General features: G+C 33.3%; 1 protein-coding gene across 38 annotated transcripts in view; it reads left to right on the plus strand.

The window, feature by feature from the left end:
* Positions 1-23,005, plus strand: part of LOC129801532 (CUGBP Elav-like family member 4) — a 966,051-nt gene that overhangs the window by 800,806 nt on the left and 142,240 nt on the right. For 30 of the 38 annotated variants that reach the window (XM_055846701.1, XM_055846702.1, XM_055846703.1 and 27 more), the window contains one exon: positions 18,591-18,716. The exons of 6 other annotated variants lie outside the window; for them this stretch is intronic. In XM_055846701.1, the coding sequence (XP_055702676.1) occupies positions 18,591-18,716 (126 nt within the window). Of the gene's footprint in view, positions 1-398; positions 654-18,590; positions 18,717-23,005 lie in introns of all 38 variants that reach the window. 2 more of the 38 variants (XM_055846728.1, XM_055846737.1) reach the window with 1 other exon arrangement.

The raw sequence follows: 23,005 nt of genomic DNA on the forward strand, positions 1-23,005 counted from the left end.
AGTCTTTACATTTCGGATTCTTTGAAACAGCCTTTGAACTTCTTAAGCTAAGGTTATAGCGATCTTACGATTTTTCCAGAAAAAAAATCTTTTATGAAATTACAGATTTGTATTTCTTTCTAGCAGTGTAATTCATTTTAGAAGATCAATAAGAAATTTTAGCGAACACTCCCGCCAGTTACTTTTTGTTTTATTTTGCGTTATTTCTTTTGCTATATTGAAAAAAAAAACAGTCTATTATGTTATGTTGTGATTAAATTTTGTAGATCACAAAAAGAGAGAGAAAAGAAAGTTGTCCCGTGCAAATTAAAAATTAAAAGAAATACGTGTAATTTATGTTTATTCTAATTTTGACAATTATCATTTTGGTTGTTTGTTCTTTAATTTGTGTCTTACAGACATAATAATGAGGTCGGTGACGAAAACGGCCATCAAAGCCAATGGCGATCTTTCAATCAAGCTTTTCGACTTTTTCAAACAATGTGATTACTAACTGCCGAAGAAGACAAGAAGATTTGACTAAGTGTCGAAGAGTATTAAGCCCCATATCACCTGAACATCAACGTGGAGTGAAGAAGATCGACGCGAGCCACATTTATCACCATCAAATGAGTTTGATCATCTTCTATCAACGTGCATTGACTTCTTTTTAAGTAAGATCGTTTTTTCGGATCCACCTCATTCAATGTGATACACTTTGAATAGAAAAAAAAATCATATTTATTTATTTATTTGTTTTTGATTCTTTTGGTTAGAAACTAATCAAAGAATCTTCATCATTGGCATTTTGTTTTTATTTTTCTTTATTTTTTACCATTCCAAAAACAAAAGACAAATCTTTCAGACATCTCTGAAACGAATCATCTACATCACCATTTTATTATTTTTCTGTTCCATTAAACAGTTTTAAGAAAAGGCATTTTCACAATATTTAAAGCAAAACTGTATCACATTCAAGGAGGGATCTCATTGTCAATTTTATGATGTCGTTCGTGAAAATAGGATGTTGTCTGTGATGTAGTCAGTTTTATGAATAAATTCCTTAATTATGTTCCTTTGTAATATTTATTTTATTTTTTTTTATCAAAATAATTCTATTGCAGTTGATTGAAGGTTTATTTTTTCAATATGTCCACACAATACGCTGATATGTCTCTTTGATAAAAAATTATAAAGTCTATTTTTGACTAATATTTTTAAACATATTTCTTTATCTGCTGGTTCTGTTAATTCAACATATTTCTCTGTTGAGAATATAAGAAAAAAATGTATTGCGAAAAAATTGTGTTGTTGGCATAATTTTGCAGTGATTTTCTTTGTGCCCGATTTTGATGCTTTTGCTACAGTTGGTTTGCATTTATAAAATCGACAAAATTAGGTAAAATCAAATTGCATTCAGAAACCTTTCAACCATCAATTTAAATTTCCTAAAATTGTGTCTGATGCGAGAGTGACATAGTAAGGAGCACGTTTGTACTTCAAGTTTTTCACTAGAATTAATTCAACACTGAAAAGAAAGGTTTGTTGTGATAATTAATCAAGCAGACTTCACATTGGAAATTTAACTCCTATGGCTGGTAACTTTAAATTCTGGACAAAAAGTAAGTGAATTAATTTTGAAAATTTTAGAAGTTTTAAAAGATCAACCGCAATTATTATTAATAAAACTTTATTTTAATATGGATTTAAAAAGAAATTTTAGTTTGGAATTTAATCGCAATAGTTTATATTTTTAAAGAATTTCAATTGAATGCAATTTCAATTTACACATCAAGGGTTAAGAAATACCGTAAGTTCGGATGACTTTGACACCCCCTCCCCCTGTTTGTAAGCTTTTCTTTAATTCTAAAGTGTAAAAATGTTCTTCATCAATCAGACATGGTACACAGATCGGTAAATACCATCCTTAAGTACTAAAAGTAAAGAAAAACGTACGAACAGGAGGATGTCAAAGTCATCCACAGGGGACAAAGTCAACGGCACTTATACGGGCTTCAGACCTAAGGCCTAGCCATATGGCTTAACTTCTTTAATTTCTTATCGGAATAATTTTTTTTGAAAATTTGGACTTAAGATTGGATTACTAAGGGACTATGATCAATTACATTCTTAAAAGTCAATAAAATTTATTGTTATTTAGGATTTTAAGACCTTCGGGCACTCTGGGGTAAAGCTCTAGTCTGAAGATCGCTTTACGGTACTTGTTTTAGAGGTTTTCCATGTTTGACTTTGAAAATCGTTATAAGCAACTATTCAAAGGTATTGTACTATAGGAATAATTCGGCTCTATTATTCCTGAACATATATGAAATCGTTCAACCCATTTTCAAGGTACAATGCAACTTTTAAAATATAAAGAACTACATATATTATATTAAAAACTGTTTAAAAAATAAAATTCCGAGATAAATGGAGAACTAGTAAATAACTTAGTAAATAACGATCTCAGGTAGATAGAGTTTAATAACTCGAAAATTTACAAACTTAGAAAGAAGCAGAGGAATGATTGCTAAACCATAATAAAAGCAACTAGTTCGGATCTTGGATAAATAAAATTTTAGATTTTAATTGTTTTTTAAATAAGCCAAAATTAATCAGGAACTATTTCAAATCATAACCCATATTACAAAATATTTTATAACTTCTTGAATATTTTAATACCAAGGAGTATTAAAAATTTTAATTTTTTTAAAATATTAATCTTTTATTATTAAAAATCTTGAAATATTGACCAGAATATTTCACTAGAGGATGTTGATTTATGAAAGGAAGTCACTGAACACCACAAGTCGATATATATGTATCTTACCGATCTTACCAATAGGCTTACAAACCAACAAAAAAGACAGCATGACGAATAATCGGACAAACCCCGGACTAATTTCTTATTTTTCTTAAATCTTTTAATTATTTTAAAAATCAACTTGAAATGAATCCAGGGACGTTGAAAATTGATATTAAGGTAATGAAGAATCGAGATATTGTACGAATTTTTCACTTTCCGATTTTAAACAAACCTTTTTTTAGTAATCAGAAAGATTAAATATCATGATTTACCCATGTAGTTCGAACATAGTGAAAAATCTTGAAAATTCATGTTCTTATTCATAGAAACCAAAATTTTCAAACATTTTGCATTTCAAAAAGTGAAATTAACTCCAAAACCGTTCGAAATGTGCTCCTTACTGATAGAATGCAATTGAATTTTAATTTATTCTCCCAAAAATTATTTAGAAATTTTCTTAAATCTACACAAATGCTAGTTGTTGTTTATATCTGCTCTCTCTTGCTATATTTATTCTCTTAAAAATCAAAATTTTTATAATATTTCATAAAAATGTTTTTCTATTCATCACTCCAAATAAAAAAAAGGATTTCTCTTGAGTGAGAAATTTTCGTATTTCACATTGATTTTCTGTGTCAATGTCTGTGATTTCTATATATTTTTTCCTTTTATTGTTGGCTTAAATAAATAATTTTGGAGATGAAAAAAATCCCTAAAGAAAAAAAATATCTTGAAAAGAACCTTTCTATGGTAAGTATTTTTATTATAATATGCCTGTTCTTCATACTTCTATTGAAGTTCTCAAGTGAGATGATTCCCCTGGAGAGAAATGAGAGGGTGTACTCAAGAGCGAGTCATCTGAAATTATAATTAAATTAAATTGTACTTGAGCCTGCCGTAAAACTCGATGGAGAATTTAATAAAATCAGTTTGATGTACAAAAACGCTCTTCAACTCCAACTCTGAGCCCATTTAACATTGCATATTAAATGATTCTGCTTATGAATTTGCCCTTCAGCATCCCTTGAATGGCTACGAGGACTCCATATACTGGGTCATTTTCCAAACCCCGCACAGTTCTTCCTTTTGTCCCCCTCAAGGCAAAACTTCTCGTGTCACACCATTTATTATTAATCTGGAGATTTAAGAGAGAAAGGGGTTTTAATGTTCAAGTGGTGTACAACCCTATCTAAAAATCATCACCGATAACCTCACTCGAACCATGCTCTTCGGGTCAAATTGCTGTCAGTTTTTGCACCGAAGAGACACCATTAAAAGTTTCTTCAGACACGCGATACAAATTTTAAGCACTGATTGACAAAATGAAAGCAATTTCAGTAAAACTTCTGCACTCAAGAAAATACTGACAATAAGAAAAACTGCTTTCGACATAGAGCGGAAATTTGTAAAGTCATAAAGTAACGCAATATTCACTTCGAACATGTTTTCATTAAATATTAACTAGGGTCGGAGGAACGTCTGTTCGACAGGGAACCCCTATTGACACTTTTGTCAAAATTTTGAAAATTATTTAATGTATCTAGTAAAATATAAGTAATATAACGTTTTTTTCTGTAATATACCTTTTACTATAAACAGAGATGTTCAAATTTCATATCCCAAATGGTAAATAGTAGGGTGTCAGTAGGTGCTGACATGAGTTCTTAAAGTGTCAATAGACGTTCCTTTCACCCTATAAGTAATTTTCTTGGGTGAAACCTTAAATACTTTGTGTCCTTATCGCTTTTCTTTTTCCAAGCTATTCTGAGACAGGGATATTTCGAAATGTATTCCCCACTGTGCTATGTGCCAAGGCATCTTGGAAAGTCTCCCATTGTGGTTTGCGCATTACATAAAATTACAGTTCGGTATTTTACAATCTCCACGAGCGTGTCTCGGTTTTTTTTTGGTTTTGGGTATTACTTGGTCGTGAAAAGAAGCCTTCTATTTAACTGAAATATAAATTTATTTAAAAAATTAGTTTCAAAATAATGTTATTTGAAGAGGGGTCATCGAAGACCGGAAGTTGATATCTCTTACTGTTTGAATGTTATATGGGTCAAGAACAGTATTTTTAAAATAGATCTTTTACCGTTACTTTCCCTATCCATAATCGATTGTGACCGATGCAATCGAGTTCCAAATTTCAAGACCTTACAAAATAATCCAAATTTAACCAAATCCGGTGAAAATTAGGCCCTCCTGGGTGGTTGAACTTTGACCTTCAATAATTCAAGATGGCGGTTTTTCCAGTGAAACGTGTCTAAGGATGAAATGTTCAGCTAGACTACTACCAACACATATCCTAAAATGAACGAAATCGCCAGGGCCAGTTTTGAGCAAAACCAAAAAACATGGTGTGGGGGGTAATTTGGGTAAGTTAGTTCGGTAGAGAATATTGACTTCTGGGGTGGGGGTCACCGAAGACTGGAAGCCAGGATGATGAGAAGTTGAAAAAAAATCGATTGTGGAAATTGCTCTCTCTTTGGAATTCTAGCAGTTAAAAACAACTAAAAATTATTAGTTTGGCTTCGAAAACCTTGTGGATAACATTTTGAATAAATTATATTTAAAACAATGAAGAACCGGTCATTCCAACAATAGAAATTCTCCAATTGTTTTATTTAAAGTAAATTATATTGCAATCACACTGAACAATACAGCTAATTCTTGTAAGCAGAGACTTTCGAAAATTATTTCGAAAGTAAAGTTTTCCAGAAAGTGTTTTAGTTGGCGACAGACAAATTGACAAAATTGAATAAGAACTTAAGTTTTGTGATTTTTTTTTGTTTCGAAAGGATGATCTTAAAGGACCTAAGGCAAAATCATCACTTATGGACGTTATATGTTATGGACAGCTTGCAAATATCTTAAATTCTTACCTAAACCAGAATCTTAGTTTAGGAGATTTCGAAAAATCTGAAAATTGGTTATTGTGTCATAGACTGATAATTTTATTTTTTATTTTTCTAAATCTGTTTTTGGTAGGAATTTCAAATTTTTGCAAGTTGTTCATAAGTGGATAACGTCCATATGTGATGACTCCACCCTAAAGGCGATTTTTTTCGAAATAAATATTTCACACTAAATCTTCATTTTCGCCTGTCCCTTGGCACGTAAGATGTGCTCAACAAAATCTCTATGTTCGAAATATTTTTTTTTAAATCTGGTCTTGTCAAAATCAGCTGTTTATGGTATTAGAAGTTCATAAAAAATAGGTACAAATAAAGAATTTTCATGTTCAAAGTAATTCAATTAAGGATTAATGGATAGACTATCATAATAAAAGTAATAATTCGAAATTTGAACTTTTCATTGAGGACGCTATCTTTTTTATCTTAAAAGACATTGAATTTTGAAATGTTCGGTTTGTGACTTTTTGCCCCAGTCTCCTCTATTGATGAAACATTCCTCCATTAAACATGGAAGAATTTCGAAATACAATTTAATGTCCTGCATGCTTTCTATTTTAACCAAGACACACTTTGAGAAATTTAAGCAGACCATTTGATCCGCGGCACAAAATAAGTGAGATTTTTTGAGACTTCAGTGGACAGGACAGTACAGTAGACTCTCACTCAATCGGCTAATTGTGAAGCTAATTTGCTCAAATTCACTGTAGTTCTTCCTATTTTATCGTGATTCTTTATAATTGAGCGCTTTTTGTGGAATTTACAAAGGCTTTGACGTCCAAGTCTATCGATAAACTGGATGACACTTCGCCCCAAATGCCCATTTGAGAGAGAGTCTACTGTAGAATGGATTTCGAAGTACGCCATCTTAAACGACTTTTACACTCTATAATACATCCTTTACATGTTTAGAAAAATTATATTAAATGACAAGGAGATTTTGTCTTAGAATCGACTTACAACAAATGATACGTAGCATAATAAGGTGTATTTCGAAATACCCCTATTTAAACGAGCCCTAATGACTATTTTCTGTATTATAAATTTATCATTTATACTAAAGTCACAGAAGGTTTTTTTCTACAAATCCCTCAACAGTATACGCGTAGAGAATGTTCGAAAACCGTGAATATTTCGATCACATAAAAGAGTAGACATTCCATGTCAACACATTGAGTTTGGAAAGATGTCGAAAGGAAAAGAGGTGAAAGTGATGATGAAGGAGTGGTGAAAATTTATTATGTATAACACGCAATTGAATAGCATTGATAGAGGCAGAGAAGTTTGTTCCACAGCATTTACCAAATTGCCCGTGTCCATTATCGGAGTTTCACCTTGTGCCATGTGTGAGGAAACTATCTCATGGCTTCCCCATAAGCACCTCCATGTACAGGATGGGAATATAATGCTGTACCACCATCGTCCCCTTCAGAAACCTAGCTCCCATCCTCTCCCTTGGGAAATATTGACTCAAGTTGAGGAAAATTTGCTCCAAAACTGCCTCTTGGATCGAAAAACACTCACACAAAGTGCGATGAGAGCGATTTTTTTGGAGATGGGCGCATTCAAACTTACTCGCCTTCGGATGCTTCTTTTTCGGGAGGGAGAAAACAAGGATTTAAAATTCAGCAAGAGTTTCTTACATAACATACACAAAACCACCCCCAAAACCACCGTTGAATCAGCATCCCACGCAAGCGACATACACCGTGCCCCAAAACGATGGCATAAGGCTGGAATATTTTACACATACTACATCATAAAAATGAAGTATCTCGATTCATTGGGGATGGTGAGCGCCCTAATGGAGAGCCTCTTCCTGGGGTTCAGAACATGGATAAAATTCCAGCCCGTTTTGTGGGTGGGACAAAATGAACTTCCACCCCAGTCCAAAGTGACTTGAACGCGTGTGTTTTACCTCAAAAATTCAAACTCCCCCTTCACTCAATTGCCTAGTAACATTATCCGAAAGTTCATATATTGAATAAGAGGATACCATTTCTTTGGTGTAATTTGACGAATTCTCGTACTAACTCCCATCGATGCAGCTCACATTGAATTTTCAATGGGTAATATGAAACGATACCATTATTAGTAACATTTGGTGGTCCTTTGGCAAACTACGTACTTAGAAAATTGAGAAAATTATGTATACAGTAAATGGATATTAGAACAATTTCTTGGTAGATAAATTACATTGGTATTTGCGATATTTGCATATTTTATAAGATATTGGTAAAATTATTCAAAATAGTTCTTGTGTTGAGAAATGGATTTTGTAGATACTTTCTAACTCCTCAGTTGAAGAAACTAAGATATGGTGTATTCCATGAGAAATTGACAGGTTTTCTTCTGCGGAAAACCTTCAATTTCAAATCTCTAGTGCGGAAACGGTTAGAAATATAGACTATGAACCTTCTGAAGGCCACTCCCCATAAGTCGACTCCTGGATCATTAACATGTCCCACATTTTCCCCCGCCCATCCCATTACCCTCCAAAACCATGTTTTTTGGGATTGCTCGAAAACGCGTTGAATCATTTCGAATAACGGCTTTTCTAGGTTAAAGCTTAAAATGGCTTCAGCGAGCATATTTTTCAATCGAATGGTATCAATTTTGGGCACATGGGAAAGGTCTTGGAATTTTCGATAAAACTGTATCTATTCCAATCGGTTCTAAACCAGTAATGAACCGGTTCATTGACAATAACTAACTTTTATCCGAAACTCAATTATATTTCTCCTGAGCTATTTTGGGCAATCTTTTGAGTTATTCAATCTATTCAATAAATCTGTTGTAAATCGGTAAACAATAAATGATGCGAAAGTACTTTCGAAGTATAGTGTCTAAGTCATGAGTTCGATCATTCCACAAAGCTCGGATAGTTTGCCAGCCCATTTTGAAAATAAGACAGTTTTCAGATTTTAGTAATTTCGAAATCTCACTGACGCTAAAAAAAAATTAAACACTAAAAGATGTACTGTTCTCATAGATATAGTTATAGTTTTTTTTTTTTTCAAGTTGAATATCACTAGCATCGTTAATTTTGCCAACATTCTACATAATATCTGTGATTACCTAAAAGGTTTTCCCTTAGAAACTATTACGTAGTATTTTTCATTCATGATTTCCACATTTAATTAAATGACTTTCAAAAACCCTAAAGATAACTAAATCAGTACGTCAGACTTACTAAAGTTTCCGTTGCTCAGAATTATGTAGCAGTACAAATAGAAATATAATTTAGGATTAAATTTTCAAAAATATTATTTGACATGAAAATTATTTTTGTGATAATATGCAAAAATTTATTTTTAGAACCATTTAAAAAAATTTAGAAATATTAGAATATTACGATAATAAAAAAACGGTGCATTATTTGTTTAATAAATTGTTATTCTTTTCCGGAACATTAAAAGTTCATTGAAAAGTTCTCTATTTGATAGTTTAGTTCCACTTCTGAAATGTCGACAAAGCAATTAAATACTTCACAGAGTTTCAGGAGAAATTTCAAGGTGCTCTATTACTTAGAAATCTTTCAGAGCTTACAAACTTGTTAATCAATTAAATCAATAAATGCAAAAGAGTTTAAAAAAAAATGTTTTAAATTTATAACGTGTTTTTTTTTTCTTTCAAGAAATAATCATAAATTTAATCACAGCTAGTGGTAAATAAATACTTTTAACTAGGGAAATTTTTATCGTAATTAAAAATTATGGAATATTTTATTTAGAGCTTTTTTTACTTATTTTATCCAGTGGGTTTAAAAATGTTATTCGGTAGAAAATACCGCGACAATGAGTGCGGACAAAAACTAGCTGCTGATACCTCTAAGAAGCCCAAGAAAGAAGAAAAGTGAAGAAAATTGTGAAAAACGGTGTTGGAGAAATCCTAGAAAATTGCAAAAAAATGTGCCCACAATTCTTCTATTTACCCTGTGCACATCCTGACCCAATTACTGAATGAATCTTAGGGCATTGACAGACCTGAGGATTAGCCGAGAGACGGCTTAGCGTAATTATACTCGAAATAATGGTTAAACCATATTTCTACCATTTTCCACTAAGTCGTCTCTCGGCTTAAGTCGTAAGTGTGTCGAGAACCTTAGAGAGCAATTGAAAGACTTGACTACTGATATAGGCTTAGAAACCGATCCGAAAGCTCTGGAAAAAATTGATGAGTTTTCCTTGAGTGAATTGTATTTTTCCGACGATTTCCGGAATCCCCACCTCGGTAGAAAATACCCTTATGAGTTATTTTTGACTGCTCATAAATGACTTAGATTACGTCTGCGCGTATGAAATAAGGTCGCAATGCTCAGCTTAAAGTAAGGTTAAGTGGAATTACAAAAAAAAAAGCCAAAGAGTTCAATTAAATCTCAATATAATTTTGTGATATCGCTTCTGTGTTAAAAAAAATCAATTTTGTTTTTGAACAACGAACTTTTCTGCAATTTCAAAGTGAAACAAAAAGGGATCTTTCAGAAAAAAAAATACCCTATTCCTTGGTGTGTGAATGCCATTATTTCCCAATTTTTCAATTGATTGAATTTCCCAGTAAAAAGTGGCAAAAAGCGTCACATTTCTTCCTTGTTTCAACCGAACTTGCCCTTCCATCTTTTTGAGAGAAAGTTGTAGAAAGATGAAAAGGGCTTTTGCCGCATGTTGTGTGTTTTCTTTGCGCAAAAAAAATGGGGGAGGATTTCCTTGAATTTTCTCGGGAATATACCGCACAAATGATGCAGAGGGGAATAGAGAAGGACTATGAGGATATCTGATGGGCCCGGAAACACTTAATGAAACCATTTAAATGATGAATTCCTCTCACTTGTGACGCGCAAAGCCGGTCTCATTCCCTTTTTCCGGGGCAAAGGAATTATGTACGGTGTAAAGATCAAAACACTGATGACGTGGCCATTGGGGGTTGGACCCTCCATGGAGATGTATGATGATGTATCGGAGGAAAATCGAAGCTTCTGGCGACTCGCAGAAGCTTCGTTCCCCTCATTTGGAAATAAAAAAAAATCTCTATTGATTTTCCCATCTCAGGACAATTTCAATGTGACATATCCTCCTCTTGAGAACTAAGCCAATGTCATTGGATGAATAGACACAAAATATTCCGCACTATCTCGATGGATAAATATGATGAAAGAGTGGAGAAATTTGCTCCATCTTCGCACTGGAGGATGTTTATTTTTCATTTCACTTGGGCGAAGAAATGTGTATTGCAAAAGTGGTGAAAGAAAAATAAAATCATAAGAATTTGCATATTGGGTGAAATAGATGTGTTTTTTATGGCCAGAGGAGATATGGGGTTGAGATTTAAGTGATTTGTTTTGTAGAGTGTGAAGAATTATGTTTATGCGAGTATTTAGTAGTAAAAAGTGTACTTCACCACATGTGCCACAATGCCTTGACTGGTACGACAGTATTTTCATATATGACCAATTTTATGACATACCTCGCAATTTTGAGCCTTTTCGATGTGCAAAATTGAACAAGCAATGTGATGAAATAATTGAATTTACAGAATACCAAATCCATATAGAGATTTTTAAGATAACCACTAAACAGTGCAGATAAAAAGCTCTGATATGTGTTCATAAATATAACCACTACTGTAATTCGAGTGTAGGCGGAAGGACACACATTTCTATTTCTGTTCCTGTGGTCAGAGTGTTTGTGGTTGACGAGAAAATACAAAATTAGATGTTCACCCAAAATTCTCTTCACCTCCTCGTTATCATATTCGAGTGGATTTTCGATGGAAGAGTCCAAGGGAAAATTCAGCTGTAATGATGGTATATTCTTTCTAAAGCAGAAAATATCTAAAAATAGATACAGAACTTTCACAAGAAGCACTCCTTGGAATTTAATTTAAGATCTCTACCAGAGGGGAAATGGAAAATTTGTAGTGGTGACATTCTTGATTCGGCGAATATTCCACCCCCAAAAGTATTTTCCCATTGTGGATCAGTGGAGCTCAATTTGGCTAAGATGGTTGGAGTTGATTCAGATAATTTTTCACCAGCAGGTGTTTCCACTTTTAGAGCTCATTTGGCGCCATGCGTGTTTTGGATTCTTAAGGGGTTTTCCCATTGAATCCCCGCGCGAGAAAAATGAGGCAATTTGAATGGGGTGTTGTGAGACGAACCCCAACCACTCCCATCATAACGATTCTTCAGTAAAATGGGTGCCTAGGAGGGTGACCCATTCCCCCCTCAACACCTGACGCTAACTAGAGGGATAAAGGCGCATCTGGGAGATAATCATCCGAAAAAGAAGGTACTCACTCGACGAAATTGATGGGCATTCACGTTCACAATTGGAGTGTATTTGGGCATCATAATTCCTCCACTTATATGCACACAGCCTCCCCAACAATATTGAGTTCTCCTCCATTATTATAATGCGCCTGTAATCGCTGATCTGTAATTTCTGCAAATTATTAGTCTCAGCACGTGTCTGTGGCAGAGAATTTGCGTCATACCGGCTCAAGTGCATACCTAAATAACCCTCCAACTGTCTATCAAAGTGCCTGCTCATTTGCCTTCTACGAGGTGAGGATGGCAGGGAGCTATTGAGAGCACAAAGAACGTAGCAAAGGGAAGTGAAATTCCCTGAAACTTCCTCAAAGTTTCAAAGGATTAGTGCAATTGATGCTAAAGTGGATTATTAAGCTATAATCTTAAATTTCACAAGTAGGAATATCTTGGCTTTTGGAGGTATTCTCTAAAAATAGGAATATTTATCGTTAACACTAAACCTACCGACAGTTTTTGCTAGTTTTTCCTAGTTCGCTCGGCCAAATAATAGGCCACGCTAGGTACACTGAAAAAATATTTTGTAAAAATGTTCGTAAATGTTTGCGAATTCCTATGGGGGAGTTACGAAATACTCGTTAATCGTATAACCCACAAACAAGTTCGTAAAAGTTTGTAATTTTTTCACAAACACTGTTCGTAACATAACCATTTATCGGGCATTTTTTGTACTTTTACAAACATTTGTTCGTAAATGTTCGTAAACACACAAAAAATGTTCGTAAAATTTTGTCACTTGTTCGTAAATTTTTGTTTGCTTGACAAACATTTTACGAACATTTGCGAACAAGTGACAAACTTTTACGAACATTTTTTGTGTGTGTACGAACATTTACGAACAAATGTTTGTAAAAGTACAAAAAATGCTCGACAAGAGATCATGTTACAAATAAAGTTTGTAAAAAAAGTACAAAGTTTTACGAACTTGTTTGTGGGTTGTACGATTTACGAGCATTTCGTAACTCCCCCTTATGAATTCGCAAACATTTACGAACATTTTTACAAAATACTTTTTTTTCTGTGTGTAATACTAAATATTTTTTCTTGGAAAAGACGAAAAAATTAAAATGTAAATACTGAAAAGTATATTATATGAATATTTTATGAAATTCATAAAGATTGATAGCGTTTTTGTATTGTTTAAATATGTGTTAATTTTAAAAAGTTTTCAACCCGGTCAATTCGACCAATCTTGGTAGGTTTAGTGCTAATTATACTGTTTTGGTTTTGAAAAAACCTGTAAAATTCGATTCGTTTGGGCGTTTTGGCAAGCAGTGGGCAAATACGGAAACTAAACGATTAGAGTTATCCAGCACACATGAAAAGACATATATTTTTACTGCTCGAACTCCATGGAGAGAGCAGTATATAATCCCTCGATTTTTTCACCCCTCGGTTCGGTTTTCACTGAACCGATTTCAATCGGTTTTGAATCGGTGATGAACCGGTTCATAAATGATAAATAATTTTTATACGAAATTCAATTAAATTACTCTTGAGGTGTATTTTGGGAAATATTTTGAGTGATTTATAAATCGGTTCAAGTCGGTTGTAAACCGGTAGTGAACCGGTTATTTACCGATAAATTATTTTTGTTCGAATATAATTTTTATTACTCTTTAAACTATTTTGTGGAATCTATTGAGTGATTTGTGAATCGATTTAAATTGGTTAAGTACCGGTAAACGGTAAATGATACGCAAGTACTTTTGAGGTATAGCATCTAATGGCCTCTACACATTGGGAGCAATTTTTGTCAAAAACTGCTTTTTTGAAGGAAATTCCCTGCAACGTTGTAGGGGGAAACGTCAAATTTCTGTCAAAAACGCAATTTTTGACGAAAATTGCTCCCAATGTGTAGACGCCTTAAGTCACGAATTCGAGCATTTCGAAAAGCCTGGGACGCTTTGCCACCCCTTTTCTTTATTTAAAAGACCAATTTATCTCTTTCAATATTAAAATTGAACTAAACTATGGCGAACCGTCTGGTACAACCGGCCTTAGTTGTCATCTTAGATATCAGGATATGAGATCATGTTTAACACTTCGAAGAACCCTAACTAAAAGTGTCACGGAAGGACCAAGTGGCAGCCGCTGCCACTTATCGGATTTTACATAATATTTTAATATTTTTACATATATTTTAACATTCGGAGCCTCAGTCAGTTATTTTCTGGTGTCTGAATCGGAAATTTCACCTCCTTGGGTACTGTATCTAAAGATTTTTAACCATTCGATGTTTTCATTTTTATCAGAATCATGGCGTCAGGGAAAGTGGTCTGCCTTTGAATGCGGCAGCCTTTGAATATTTCAATTTTTCTCTTATTTTTCAAAGCAAAAATTCTACATATGAACAATAGTTAATACTATTAACTATTTTCTATTAACTTCGCTTAACAAAATGGATTTTGAGCTTTGGGAAGTAAGAGAAAAATTGAATAATTCCCATAATTATTCATATTTCATACATATTTCCCAATTCAATATTTCCCATAATTCTTCTCAATAATTTGCAAAAACACTTTCAATTTGTTCTTTTAAGGCTTTTATACACTAACAATCAAGAAAATTACATCTGCAGAACGTCAAACTCCCATATAAAATGCAAATGGCAGCTACTGCCACTTGGTCCTTCCGAGTGCAGTTTTTTGTTTTTGCAATATATTTACATTAATATTTAATTTTTATTAAAAATTTTATAACGAAAAAATAGCCAGATAAATTCTGCACGCATTCAATCGGGCCTCCAGGCGAAATAATATATTCTTCACTATAAAGAATAAAATTGAAAATTAAATTGGCAGCGGCTGCCACTAGGGTCCTTCCAAGTGTTAAAAACTCATGTATTTTTCACATTTATTTACACAGTTCTCTACAGATCTAATTTGTGGAGAAATCGTAGTGTACTCGAGTTCGAGCATTTCGCAATGTTGTTTTTCCCAGAGCCAGTTTTCAACTTTTACCGATACACTTGCAAAAACGTCAGAATTACTGTTCAAGTAGGGTAACTGTACCAAATTTCGTCCAGCTTGCAATTTCGGCCACTTTTTTGTTCCTACAATTTTTATGAATTTTCGGTTTTTGCATCTTCAGAGATTATACAATGCAAAAAAGAAGCAAAAATGTCGCTTCGAAAAACACTTAGGAAGAATTCCGAAAGGGCAAGAAACTATGAGAGTCAAGGTGGTCGAAATATTACCCAAAGCTATGCCTATATTTTTATTCATTTTAAAATGTCGTAATAATACTATTTTCGAGAAAACAAAGACGATACAGTAGTTCCAATGTTCCCAGTAACAGTCCTTAAAAAGAAGTAACAAAAAAATCAATTTGAATTAAAAATGTTATATTTCAAACTTAAGACTTCGGCGCTTGCATGCAAGTATGCCGAAATTTGGTACAGTTACCCTATATTAATATAATTCAATTTCGAATAGGAATCCATAATCCCTTTGCAACCGTTTTACTATCTGTATTTATTTTAAATTACTATCAGTTGTAACCGATTTGACATAGTTTATACTTGTCAGGAATTCCAAGATTTTTGTAATGGATCCAATTGGTTGACAATTGTGTTAAAAGCTGTTATAAGCACTGATTGAAGGGGATTTTCGTATATCAATGTAACGTCTATATTAAAAAAAAAACTCTAAAACATGTCTAAAGATTGATATTTTCGAAATCAAACATCATTTTTAAAAATCATTTAGTGCTATCATAGAAAATATATTTCGCATTATTTTTCTTCTAAAAGTTTAATCTTTTTTAAAATATGGAATTGTGGAAAAAAACTTAAAAACGACATTTCGCTCAAGCTTTTTAAGAACATCTTAAGAACCCTTTAACAATTCTTTCTGACTTTCTGATTTTTTTTCTAATATTGGTAAATAATCCAGGGGGGTGACATTAGCTCTGAAAAATGCCACCAGTTTTAAAGTAAATTTTTTCCTGTTTTCGTACACATTTCACGAGATATCTCCAAAACTACGTAGGATGCCAATTTGGGGTTTTCGGTTGCCTTTTCGTCATTAAATTGGCTTTTATTTTGCATTAGTATTATTTGCTAATTCATTCTACAATGAGAGAAAACAGCTAATAAACTCAAAAGTTTTTTCGGTACTCTAGAAACATATGGGGAACAGAGGAAACGTCATGTCTCTGAAATAATCACAAAATCGAAAGTTGTAGGAATATTTTTTATTTAACTATTAATGAACATTTTAAACATGTTGGAGAGCGAATAAATAATAATAATAATAATCTAGATTTTTTTTTTCAAATTCCAAGCCATCTGCTATAATAAAAATTATACTCAAAAGTAAGGAATTTTAGTGAGACTCTTTAGAATATCAGCTTTTATAGTCCAAGGTAAAATCGTACCTTAAATTATTAATCATAGTTCATAGGTATTTTAAAAAACAAAACCTTAAATATTTTAGCCTATATGCGTCCCAATCATCCAAAACGGGACCAAAAACAAATACTTAATCGGCCTCTCTTGCATTTTCCAAGATTTAGATGTTAGATGTTTCATTGTTTTTGGTTGTCGGTTTATTTTTTATTCTTTAATCTCGGTGACTTTAAAGGCTTCTGGTCCTTAATGGGTCAAAATGTAAAATAGTCTAGGAACTTAAACATTTTGAATATGTATTTGAGACTCGAGATGTCTAAATATAGATGGTGAACTTTTTATCTAGGCTGAACCGTAAGACAATCAAAACTTTAGTTCGCCATGTGCGTCTAATATCTAATATCTAAAATATTTAAATTTATTAGGCTTCTACTGTAATAGGTAATAATGGCTTGTCGGTCAATCTGACTCTACCCTAAACAACCATTAAAGCCAATATATGGGATAATGTCTAGGGAAATCAGCCAAAGCGCAAATTTTTTCGTAGAATTTTATTAGAAGTCACAGTTTTTTTTAATTTAATGATGTATACAAACAAGAATCCATTTTACGCTGTTAGAGCTCCCTGCGGGCCTGTAAAATGCCGGAAAAAAATAATTTGTGTGGCTAAAAGTGGAGTCTGTTGCACATAATTACGCACAATTAGACGAAGTACCGCGTAAAGGTGCTGCCCAAGTGTTGCCAGTTGGGAGTTTTACCCCTCACAATTTCCTTCACTTTAACATAGACTTTTTATTGTCCTGCGCCTTTTTTATGCTGTCAGTCGGAGTTGTCATCGTAACTTTTTTTTGCTGGTCTGTCCGCCACAACGGAGGATTCTTAATTAGCGACACGCTGTTGAGTCATAATGCTGCACAAGCGACTTAATCAGGGCGAACACGCGGGAAAAGTCCCAATTATAGTTTAAGGGACAGCGTCACAAAAGCCCCGTCATAAGTTTTTGGTGTTGGGTGGGATGTGTGATTAATGGGGGAATTTGATAAGATTGTGTGCTTGTTTTTTTGCTTGTCGCCAGGAAGTGTTAAAATTCTTCCGCAAAACCACTCTTGGGAAACTTTCTTTGTTGGCGCGCTGAGTCTGATGGCGTGAGAATAATTCATGTTGTGGGTGGTTGTTCCTTTGTTGTTTGGTTTATTTTTCCTTCTTTTATTCAAGGAAATATCCACAAATCATTGTACCTAAAAAAAAACCACTTCTTCAAATTTGAGGCTATAATGACCTAACAGATGAAAACATGAGGTTACTTAAGGGTAAGTTTTCGATCATGACTTGGTCATAGGCTGATTTTGTGCTATACCAAATACGTTTTTTTATGGTGTGTTATTTTTGTCTTTCCTATTAGAGGAAATTTTAATTATTTTGTATGTGAAATGATAAAATGGAAAAATATTTTGTTGACTTTGTGCATAATGCCAACATTTGATTGCAATACAATGTGATATTGTTTATTTACCAAAATTGAAATCACTGTTGATTTTCCATAAAAACCAATCTGCGTAATTAAATATTGTGGAATTTTCATGCTTTTTTTTATTATTTGTCCTCTCTTTTTTCCACCATGATCCCATTAAAAGAAATATATGAGCTTTATTTTTGATGTCACTGGTTGTTTGTCGTCTATGCTGTGCACACAATATGATTAAAATTTGAGAAATTAAATAAAAAGTAATATCAATGGATTCTTTTACGAGATTTACCTCATCCATAGTTCATTCATTTACACTCAGATAAAAATTTACTCTTAGTTTTTAAACACAAAACAAATAATTTAAAAAAAAAACTCAAAAATGTTTATAATGTCAAAATAATTCTCAATAAATGTGGTAATATTGATGTTTTTTTTAATTACATTTTGCATATCAAAACGCAGTATTTTTATATTTAAAAACCGAAAAAAATTATTTTTTTTAAATAATTCAAAACTAATTTCTTCTCTTTTCTTTGTTTCTTTCTTTCCATTGTTGTGCATCGTTTTCCTGGCTGCATCAAATCACACACATAAAAAATCTCAATCACCGTGTGCCCACCTTTTGATGGTAAAAACCTGATAATTGACCATGATCTCTGTTCTGCACCAAAAAAAAAAAACTACGCCTTGTTGCGCTGCCCACCCTCCAAATTCAAAATCCGCCAAAAAAAATCGTGTATTGCCAAAAGATCGCAAGCTGTTTGTTGGTATGCTTAGTAAGCAACAGACCGAAGAGGATGTAAGACAGTTGTTTACACCATTCGGAACAATTGAAGAGTGTACTATTTTGCGAGGTCCCGACGGTGCCAGCAAAGGTAAGTTCTTAAAATTAAATTATTATAATAATTGTTTATAGCCCTTTTTGATTTTTGATCCCTTATTAGTTTGAGCTTTACGTTGAAACCTTTAGAGGAGCTTTTTTAGACTGAAACAGTGTGTACGACAATGCAAGTATGGTTCATAAAGGTACTTTTTGCCATATCTTAAGCCCAAAATACGGCTAAAAATCTAAATATATCATTATGGTTTTATTTAGTAAATTTAATATAATACCTTAATAAGTAAAAAACAAACGGAGGCAGCCAATATCCCGAAAGCGGAAAGCTAAAATCCCGGAAGCCAATATCCCGAAAGTCAAAATCCCGATAGCCAAAATTCCTATTGTTCAAAATTCTGAAACGGATGAAATTATATGGGGGATAATGTGTAAAATAATTTCCCAAGACATAGAAAATTTCCCTTTGCCTCCAACAAGCTTAGGTACAATCGTGGGGGTAGCTGTGACACTTTTAAGAATTCGGGATTTTGTATTTCGGGATTTTAGCTTTAGGGGTTTTGGCGTTCGGGGTTTTGGCGTTTCAGATTTTGGCTTTTATTATTTTGAACGGAACCCAAAACCAACATTTTCAATGCCAATGAAATTTTCCGATTCCAAGAATCCAATACCCTGGTTACACCTTACCAAAGTCTTTGCCTTTCAGATCTACCAAAACTAAAAGAGCAGTTGTGATCGCCGTTGAGAGCGTCTACAAAAATAATTTAATAAAATCATACATCTTAACTAAAAAGGTCACTTATTATCATAATCAAGAAAAACCGTGAAATAATAACAGTTATTTAATTAGTTCTACTCATTACTAAAAGCATGGGCTCAGTTTCGTTTTTATCTAGCATTTTCGTCTTATCTTGCAGATCAATTGTTTTTTATATTTGGGTAGCCGTTTTCAAAATTGGAAAACTTGAAATTCGTGCAGGATTATAATCCTGTCTTAAAAAAATTAAAAAAAAACAAAAAATAGAAAAAAAAATAGGCAAAATATGAATTATGACAGCTGCACTTTATGGCCCGGTACACGTTTTAGGAAAATTGCATAAAATTCACGTATCGTTCTTCCCATACGGTTAATTATATGTCTGCCCTACTCTCTCGCATTCTTCTTCTTTTTTGAAAGCACAATAAATTCAATTTAGTTCAATTTCGATTTTAGTATAATAATATACGAGTTATCCTTTGCTAAGTATCATTTTCAAATCTTAAAAAAATCATTAGAAATCTTCGTGTAAGAGAGAAATACGGGCTTCAGGTTCAGACATGAAGCTTATAAACTTTACTTCTCTCATTTTTTGTCAGACGAAAAATTTTGACATAGGGGAAACTGGGGCACCACCAAACACGGGGTACCACCAAACACTGCGATTTTTTAATCGGATATTTGACTTCAGAGGATAAGATCTACAGGAGTTTATAGGTACTATAAGGATGCTTGTCCACTGAAGGAATGGTCGAGATAGTCCAACTAGTTTAGAAATAAAAATTAGTGTTTGGTGATACCCCGTGTTTGGTGTTGCCCCAGTTTCCCCTAATCCATTTAATTTTAAAAAGACATTTAAATTGCTTTTTATTTGGGATTTGAAGACATTCGTGAACGAAGCTAAACATCCGGACTGATATACGTATAATACTTATTCGACAATAATTGTTAAGTCAGTAAAAGATTATACTCCCCTATTGAATGAGATTCTTCTTTTTTCGTGTCTATTTAGTATAATTAATTAGATCACTTAACGGTTTTCGTGTTACCAATCAAAAGGCTAAACGGTTTGAGATATAAAGTACGAATCTTCAGTAGCCCTATTAAAAACTATTCGTAAACACATTGGAAAACTAATTTTCTTAATTCTTGTTTTTGATTTTAACTACATAAAATCTACGAAACCATTCGTAAATCAATCACACTTGAGTACTCAAAATTCCCTTCAAATATATCTGTCTTTTACACTCTCTAAAAGGCTTTCTAAGAGAAAATTTTGCCTCAAAGCCCCAAAATAAAGCAAATATCAAAGGGAAATAGCAATATTGATAGAATTTCCATCCATATTGACGCTCATTATTTATCTCTTGGTACAATGTGGGGCTTTTTCATTTTGTGCAAATTTTCATATTTTCCCAAATATTGCGGGGGTGTGAAGAGGGGTCGGGGGTTAGGGGGTACAAAATACGTGTAAGTGGTGCAAAAATTTCGAAGGTAGGGATATTGTGTGTTTGAGTGTGTTCATGAAGCTCCAATATAAACCATTCTTTGATGTTGCCACCCATTCAGGGTGCTCCCCAGAGCTAAAAGCTCTGCGCGACAGTGGAAACTTTTGTTGCTGAGGGGTTTGGGGTGAAAAATGGGTGGTAAAATGCACATGTGTATTCCGAAACAAAAGCCACCCTGTACACCCCTGAACAAAAAAAAATTATGTGCACTAAATAAAAGATCAAAAGGACCAAGTGTATTTCATTTTTCATTAAATTGACTTCTGTGTTGCTGCTTCTGCTTGGGCTTTTGTGTCGCAAAAGTCAATATTCACTCGCGTGTTTTTTTTTAGCAAAATGGGGGAGGGAGTTTGGAATTTTTTGGTGAGGGATTTTTCCGCGAAAAGTTTCACAGTCAGGATGTTTGAGGAGGAAGACAGTCAAAGAAGAAATTTCCAACAAGTGACAACATTCTCGTCAACACGCATGAAAAATCACACAATTTTCTGTTGTTACGAAATACCATTCTTCCAGAGCTTCACTCATCATTATTTCTTAATTTTTCTCAATGTTTTTTTTTTTCTTACTGAAATGTACTGCTTCTCATCATCTGTGGCTTGTGAAAATTTAATAAATCAATAATATGTGCAAATTCTCAACAATTTCAAAAGACACATGAGAGAAATTATATTTTTTTTTGTGGAGCAAACGAAATGTCTCTAATTTGCCAGTGAAATGGGGAAGATAAAGAAACAAAGCCTAGAAGGTTAAAGCAGTTGAAATTTTTGCTAAAAAAAAAACAATTTTAAAATTTTAAAATTGCTAAATTTTAAGTTTAAATATTTACTATATACCAAATAGCTTGGTATTTTCAAAAATATCGTAAATTTCTACAAACTTGAACTTTAAGATTATGTGCAATCATTGGGAGAAATTAACTTAAAATAGTCAGGTAAAAAATTTTCCCCATGGTACACCGGTATTCCAATCGTCTTTAACTCTTTAAAGACGAGAGGGTCAAAAATACGGGGTTAGAAAAAAAATCACTTTTTCTGACTTTTTAGAGCAAAACACAACTTTAGATGACCGTAGGAAAAACTGTGTTTTTGGGTCACCGGTAACCCAATCGTCCTTAAAGGGTTAAGGGGTTAAACTCCAATATTTTAATAATTCCGTAAGCCATTAAGAGATGATCTGTATTCTCCTATGACGATCCTAAATTATAAAGTATTAAATTTCTTTAAGGCTTTAAATTAAAATGCAAAAAAAGATCAAGATAATTAACCAAAAACGTAAATGTTGTAGCCGGGCTACTACCCTTAAATATTCCTTAGGGAGACCAATGCTTATCGCGGCCAATTGTCCGCCAGCGACCTAGCTCTTGTGCTCCCATCGAAACTCTTGTAGGCCAAGTTACGGACCGACTGCATAGTGTCTCCTGATTGCCAACCATACACTGTGGGCAGCAGATTCTGTTTCGCGCCGTATTAGTTCTAAACTAAACTGCCAGTAAAAGGCCTTGCATGGAGCGAGATGCAGGAAATATGAATTTCCCGCGAACAGGCAAGGGAATCCTCCAGCCGGGCTCTATTTCGCTATTAGGTAGAAATTTAATTCAAAAGCTAACTGATCTCTTAAATTTCTAAATAAAAAAGATAAATGTAATAAATGTTATCAGACTTTTTATCAAATTAGGAAAACAAATTGAAAACCCATGTTAAAACTTGGGAATCAAGAAATTATCGCTCTTTCTTATAAGAGTTTTCCAAAACCGTTAATTCATTCACGATAGTCGAACATTCTATTCAGCTCTAAGATAGAGACAGCTTAAAGACTTAAGTATTTGGGTTAAACATTTGTTTTTAAGATTAAATTAGATTAGGATTACAAATCTGAAAAATAAGTATTTAACATAAATAATTAAATCTTTAAGCTGTCTCTATCTTAGAATTGAATAAAATGTTCGACTATCGTGAATGAATTACCGGTTATGGAACACTCCTAAGAAAGAGCGATAATTTCTTGATTCCCAAGTTTCAACATGGGCTTTCAAGTTTTAATATGGATATGAAGATTTTTCCGGTT

This window comes from Phlebotomus papatasi, chromosome 2 (assembly GCF_024763615.1).
Source record: "Phlebotomus papatasi isolate M1 chromosome 2, Ppap_2.1, whole genome shotgun sequence".
Classification (NCBI taxonomy): domain Eukaryota; kingdom Metazoa; phylum Arthropoda; class Insecta; order Diptera; family Psychodidae; genus Phlebotomus; species Phlebotomus papatasi.